Source organism: Sabethes cyaneus, chromosome 2 (genome assembly GCF_943734655.1).
Source record: "Sabethes cyaneus chromosome 2, idSabCyanKW18_F2, whole genome shotgun sequence".
NCBI lineage: Eukaryota > Metazoa > Arthropoda > Insecta > Diptera > Culicidae > Sabethes > Sabethes cyaneus.
In genome coordinates, this window is record NC_071354.1 from 244159759 (window position 1) to 244167030 (window position 7272).

The window sequence follows — 7272 nt, forward strand, 5'->3', positions numbered from 1 at the left end:
CACACACACACACACACACACACACACACACACACACACACACACACACACACACACACACACACACACACACACACACACACACACACACACACACACACACACACACACACACACACACACACACACACACACACACACACACACACACACACACACACACACACACACACACACACACACACACACACACACACACACACACACACACACACACACACACAGACATTGCTCAATTCGTCGAACCTTATCGATTGGTATATGTGACTCGGCCCTCTGGGCCTCGGATTAACTTCGTGTTTTTCGACCAATTTTTAAACCTTTGTTATAATATAACAAAGGTAAAAATGTGATTCGTAACACGAACTTTTGTACGGGCCATTTCCGTAAATTTTGTTCACGGTTTGTGTACTTGTACGGTAGCAGAACTTGGTTTTTAAAACTATTTCTTTGTTCACAATTTTAGTAGGTAGGTAAAAACACTATTATAAGGCACGCACTTTACAAACTGCTCATAGGGGTAGGGTAGTTGATCCAGTAGTTGTGGTAGTACCAATAGTTGCGCTACTATTCATTATTAATGCATATGTTCGTCACCGTAGCATTTTAGATAAAACAATTACATTCATTATATAAAACAGGTTTTTAGAAGTATTGGTAGTTAGACTACACCATTTAAAATTAAAGCATTATTTGCTAAAATGCCAATTTTCCAAAATCCAACGCGCAGTTGGAGCGCACAACTATAGGCGCTCATCTATAGTTTTGCTACGATGTTTTTTCACTTAGCAACCTAGCAATGTATATGGAATACCACAATTAAAGGAACATCAAACTTAACTAACGAAACATTAGCGCAACTGTTGGTACAATATAATTGAATCGGAAAATTCATTTTTTCTTTAGAAAGCTTCTCGCACAACGAAAGCAATTGTCTTGCCTGGTGACAAATACCTTGTATTTGATAAATTTATATCCCACAAGCATTAATTAAAGCATATACCTCAATAAACAAGCAAAATGAAGGTATATTGTGCTTAGTAGCGCAACTAATGGACCATCTACCCTATTCCTTGTATCTACTGCCGCTATTCGCATAACAGTCCCAATTTCTATGGAAATGGAACTGTTATGCGAGTAGCGGCAGTAATAAATGTGAAATTTTTTTTATCATTTTTCTCTTCTAAAATACAAATGCTTCTCATCGATGGATTGGCAATAAGTTCAGAATCGAACATTCAACCATATCCCGAGTGACCAGAACGTTCTTGAAGCATCAGATTACCACGCGGAAGGATGGAAGCGGTGGGATACGTGGGTAGGATCAACAGATCCGAAGAATGTCCCCAACAAACATGTTTGCTGAATAATTGCTTATTAAGCGTTAGATTCCTGAACATTGGCTATATAACGGTTGAATAATCTACTGTTCAAATAAAATGCTTGTTGGGCCAGGATGGTAGTTACCTATTCAAGCGTATAGCAATATTTCGATTCGAAATGTGGCAAAAAAGACGAAACATTCGATTTGTTTTGTGCAAAATTGAATGATACATTCTGAACTACACGGGTATAGAGTTCAGAAGACACCGAGCCGGAAACCGTCCTGCATTGTGATGAATGATAAAACCTACATCAATGTCAACAACAGACAAATGTCGGGACCTGAATACTAAGTTGGCATCTACTATAGGCATTTGTGAGATACCCAAGTAACAACGGTAGCTGAATTGCAAGAGCAATGGCTGTTTACGGGTTGGTTTAAGGCGTTCAAAGCTGCATAAAGTAAGCACTTAAATGATGTTTAAATAAGCGATGCTTAAGCTACTTTAAGTTTTTCAAACCAGTTCTCTCCCAAAAGCTGATAAAAAAGCTTAATAGCGGATTTTTCTGCAAAACAATCTGCTTCTATACAGCCATAAACATCAAACCGATTTACGGTTGCTTAAAGGTGTTAAAATGTAGAATGGAAGCTTTCATTAGGTTTACAGCTTTCGAACTACTTTAAGGCTGCTTAAGGGTGTAAAAGTGGCTTTACACACTTCTACCAAGTATTCTTTCGGCTCACAGCACACATACTGTCAGATCATAGAATTTCGCAATTCGGCTGACAGCAAAAGTTTGTCAGTTATCGACATTATCGACTGCTTCACGCTTGGCGGGCTAGGCTTCAGGTGTAAAGATATTCTCACTGTTTGTTCTGCAGATGCAAAAGGGGCGGATCATACGGTGAGTGCTTATGGATCAAAAGATGACGGGTTCAATTCCCGGAAAAAAAGACATGCATTTTTAATTAGCTTAGCTAACTTGTACGAATGAAAGTTATTCGAAACTAAAAATATCGCGTTCACGGCGAAATAAAAAATAGTGACGCGTTCCCTTTTATTAAATTTAAAAATAGACTTTTTTTGGCTGCATAGAGGTTGATGAAGCGTTGATTAAGCGACTGGAAAAGTAGATTGCAAAACTATTTCTCGTTCTAAAAATAGAATTGACAACATTGCGCAAATTGGCTATTTAAAAGTGCAAAAAAGTTTCTATTAAGCTTCATTGCAGCTTCGAAAGCAGCTATTAATTAGCCTGAAGCTTGATAAAATCACCAGATTTAGATGCTGAAGAAGAGCTGAAAAAAGGTTTTCATTTCTAAACCTAAACCATAGATCAGCCACAGGTTGAATAAAATCAGCTATAAAAGCGTTTGATCAGCCTGAAATTGTTACTTGAGGATGAACCACGAGCTGGCTCGAGCTCTTCGACGATCCCTGTATCCAGAAAATTGTCAAAGCTGGAAGGGTACATTAGGCGGGACAAGTTGGAAAAACGCCGGACAACAACCCCGTAAAAATGCCATTCACTTCAAATCCGATTGGTACGAGACGCAGAGGTGCGCAGCGTGCTAGAAGGTTAGACCAAGTGGAGCAAGAGGTAGAAAGGGTGGGACACTCGAGAAACTAGAGTCGGAATTATGGACCGAGGTAAGCTACCGGAACATTGTTATACCTACAGGTGAAAAAGTAATACAGATGAAACTGTCAGAATAGTTTTATTGGAGCATTGGACGTGGGAGGTTTAGTAGAACGTTAGTTGCTTCCATTTTATTTTCGGCAACCAAAACTAGCATAGTCCTGCGTCAACCATGCGGTCATATCATGTCACAACTTCTCTGATTGTTAAACATTTTTATTTCCGAATGGTTTGATTAATCAAGACGATCGATTATTCTGCCAAGTGCATCAAAGTAGGCGGTGGACTGAATAAACCATCATGTGCTGTTGTATGTCCCGTAACTTAAACTTAATTTTTTATTAAAAATAGAAATGAGTTTCCATAGAAGTCGATACGGGAGCTAGTGCAACGGTCAGTTTTCTTAAGAGGTCCTATTATACACCTATTATACCGTTTGTAACTCGAACGGGAGACAAGAGAAAAGCCGCAGAGCAGATAAAAGTTAAGGTTATGTTGACTGATAATACCCGTGCTGTTGAATTTCAGTACTGTGAATTGACCCATTTCGGTTTTTTTTGTACTTCACCACAAAAGTAAAGTAAGTAATTCATTAATACTCGTAGCAATAGAATAGGCCTGTAGATATTTTTTGAAAAACACCCACCTTGCCTATTAAACAATTCTTAATTTATTGTACAGAAATAATGAAATTTTCAAAACGAACATTTCCATCAAGAACAGTTACCTACTTCTCGTCCAAAGTATTAATCACTGTTATCCGCCAAATCGCTGTCCTCCGTATCGCTTGCCTTTCCCAGTGGAGTTTCCATATCGACATCATCATCGTCGTCGCTGTGCTGTTCTACAGCTTCCTGCTGCTGCTTTTGCTCTTCATCCTTCTTCTTACCGTTCTTCGGCTGTTTGCCTTTACGATCCAACTTTCTGCGTTCGTCGAGATTGTGCCGTACCAAACTACCGGACTGGAATTCGTACTTATTCCTAGTGGATTGCAGCAGCTTCTCGCTCATCTTCTTTTCGAATTTCTCTCGTGGGCCCGGCACCTTCGGGACGGGCACCAAATTGGGATCGATCTTACTCACATAAAGCGGAAGCGACAACTTGATGTCGACCATCGGTTTCAAATAAATCGTTCGAATATTCAACCATCCACCGGGAAATTGCGTTTTCAAATTTCCGATCAATGCTTCAGCATTCTGCACGGCTTTATCCAGTGGCATTTTGTGGTTAGCAAACTGAATTTCAGTCGTTCTACCGGTATTGGTTTGCTTATAGGTAAATCGGCACAAAGCTTTGTTGAAGTTTTTCACGATCTTTTTATCTTTATCCAGCACGACCGGTGTGGGATTTTTACACCGCCGAATAAACCCGGTTCCAAGAAAACCGTACACGTGCCCGCTAATACGAGCGTCTACCAGAAAACGATCGAATCGGTGGACGAGCTTAAGCTTCATTTCATACTGTCGGTAATCCTGCTTAAGCTGTTGGAAGGGAATAATCATCGAAACGTAATCGATTCCAAGATCACGCAGCTTATCTTGCCAGTAGTGAAGCGTAGGCTCGTAGTCCTGCTTACTGCCGCGTTCCAAATCTTTGACAATTAGACATATGTCATCTCCTTCCTTGTAGATCGGGTTCGGTAAGTTCCTAAAATCAAAAACAAACTATAGATTCACAAGTACTTTAACTAGAAATTTTAAAAACTCATACATTCTACAGTTACGGCTTGGCACATCCGGTATTTTGACCGAGGAAATCTGCAACGCATACCGCATGTCCTCCCCAAATAGGTTCTTCTTTTGCTCAAAACCTCCCTCCAGCGCTTTCTTGCAGGCTTTCAGTGCTGACTGAATGGTCTTTTTGGTGACCAATACGTCAGGAACCTCCGCCGGTTGGTCGCTTTCTACTACCGCAGCCGGTGCTTCATCGGCCACTTTTTTAGATTTTTTATCTTTTTTGGCCTTTGCTTCATTGGTTTCGGGCAATTCGGCTGCTTTCGGTAGATTAGTTACCTTAGGAGTTTTCTTTGATGCTTTGTCTAATTTTTTGGCCTGAAATGAATATATTAAAATGCTTTTTCTGAAACCTCTAGTGTACAAGCAGGTCAACTTACCTTTTGGTTGTCTGGTCCTTTAGGAATTTCTGCTTTCTGGACTGGAACGACCACATTTTGGACTTTCTGCTTCTTTTTCTTGGATTTTTCTGTAGACTCTGGTTTGCTAGGTTTTACAGGAACAACTGCAGTAACTGCAGGGACAGCAGGCACCTTCAATTTTTGCTTGTTTTTCTTTTTAACCGACAGTACCTTTTGCTCAGCAAAAGTGGCCGGTAAGACTACCGGGGCTGCTTTTACCGCAGACTTTTTCTCTTTCGGCTTTGCGATGTTCTTTGACGTTTTTTTAATCGAAAGCAACTTTGAGTCTTTCTTTTTTAACTTTTTGTCGGATTTTATCTTCATTTTGGGGTTTTAAACTTTATCAAACTCTTTAGGAAAACAATGTGATCGCACGTGTTTACTTGATTTACTGCGAAATGCTCTTCGTCGCGAAACACGGGCACGCACGACGTTTCAGAAACAAACGAGATGTGAGCCAACATTTGAAGAGTGACAAATACACTGTAAGTCGAATATACTCAAAATATAACTAATGAAGGTTCCGGTCAAATATTACGTAACGCAGCAGGGTGGTCAATTTGACCCCAAAATTCAAACTGGTATATCTCAGCAAACACTTGACGGATTTCTGAATCTTTGGGTGTTGCAGAAGGATAATTTAATGGACTAAAAGCTAAAATTATGAATGACGACTTGGCGGCAGGGACCGTTCACAAGGAGGGATTTAGTAAAAATAAATAGAAAACATCGATTTGTTTCATCACTGAGAAAACTTTTCGTATAGTTTCTATGTGTTTCACACATAGATTTTATCCATGTGCCAAATAAATGAACTTTATGTGCCAAACAGTTACCATTTATGTGTTTTTAAAATTTACCTTTAAAATTTGCACATACTATTCATATGCATATAATTTTCATGTGTACTTCTGGGCGGATTGTGTTTATATGTGGCACATAATAATCATAATGTTTTTCATATGGAAATTTTCCATTAGTTATGTGCGGATTATTTTGAGTGATTATATTTCTAACGTACAAGTTTGAAAAATTTAACTCTCGAATAAATAAGATTAACTCAGAAATGAGTGAGTTTCAACTCAAAAATGATTAAAACCTGACTCACTTTAACAAAAAGTGGAACAGCCCAAAACTTTGAGTAATTTGGCAAATTCTCAATTCTGAGTAGTTTTGGAAAACGTTAGCATGCCTTTGGCAACTTTATGAACGTCAATTTGTTATTTCCAGCCTTGATTATTACTGTAGAATTTTCAAACGTACGTGAGCAGAGTTTCCCAAAAGTAAATGAACATTGTCGAAAAGTGTACCCACTAGCCGCCATTAAGCGCGCAAAAAGGTGGATAGAAGAATGCTCCCATCCACAAAAATATACACTCAACCAAAAGACCACTTACATCTTACATGCAAACGCACATACTTTTCAAAAATGAGCTGTCGTATACGTTTTATATTCAGCATATAATATTTAGATGACAATATGTTAATATTCAAGCAGACATCATATATATTTTACATACCTTTATTTAATTTTCAAATACCATTCACATAACTGTCACGTGATTGTCAGGTGTGCAAAATAAATAGGTGATGTAAGGTAACTTTCATATGCCGTTCACATAGCTGTCACTTGTTAGTCAGGTATGCAGAACGTAATTTTTATGTGCTGGTCACATAGCTATCACCTGACTGTCAGGTATGCAAAATAATTAGATGATGTAAGCTAATTTTCATGTGCCTTTTATATAGCTGTCACGTGACTATCAGGTACGCAAAATAAATGGATGACGCAACGTATTTTTTATGTGCCGATCACATAACTATCACGTGATAATCAGGTCGCATCACATGATGCGAAAAGTGATGTAACGTAATTTTCATGTACCGTTCATATAGCTGTCACGTGACTTACCGGTATGCAAAATAAACAGCAACCATGGCATCAAGTGAGATTTACGCAAACGAATTTGGGCTCCCATCACGCAGTTTACCGCAAGTAATTAAATGTAAATTATAATTCATATAAGCACTAAAATTAATCCACATTAACAATTTCAGGTCTTGAGTGTTTTCGATGGAGTCATGGCAAAATACTTAGGAGAGAAATTATGCTGCGAGAATCTAAGGGTCCGATTGGTAGTGAAAAATTATAAAGTTACGATTGCACGACTGAT

General features: G+C 38.7%; 1 protein-coding gene across 1 annotated transcript; it reads right to left on the bottom strand.

Moving 5' to 3' along the window:
* Window positions 1-3618: 3618 nt before the first annotated feature.
* On the bottom strand, window positions 3619-5523 carry LOC128736964 (ribosomal L1 domain-containing protein CG13096-like). The gene is made up of 3 exons (XM_053831485.1): window positions 5078-5523; window positions 4675-5015; window positions 3619-4611 (listed from the first exon to the last, which is right to left on the bottom strand). The coding sequence occupies exons 1-3, from the start codon at window positions 5420-5422 to the stop codon at window positions 3711-3713; spliced, it is 1587 nt and encodes a 528-aa protein (XP_053687460.1). The 5' UTR covers window positions 5423-5523; the 3' UTR covers window positions 3619-3710.
* Between the last annotated feature and the right edge of the window lie 1749 nt (window positions 5524-7272).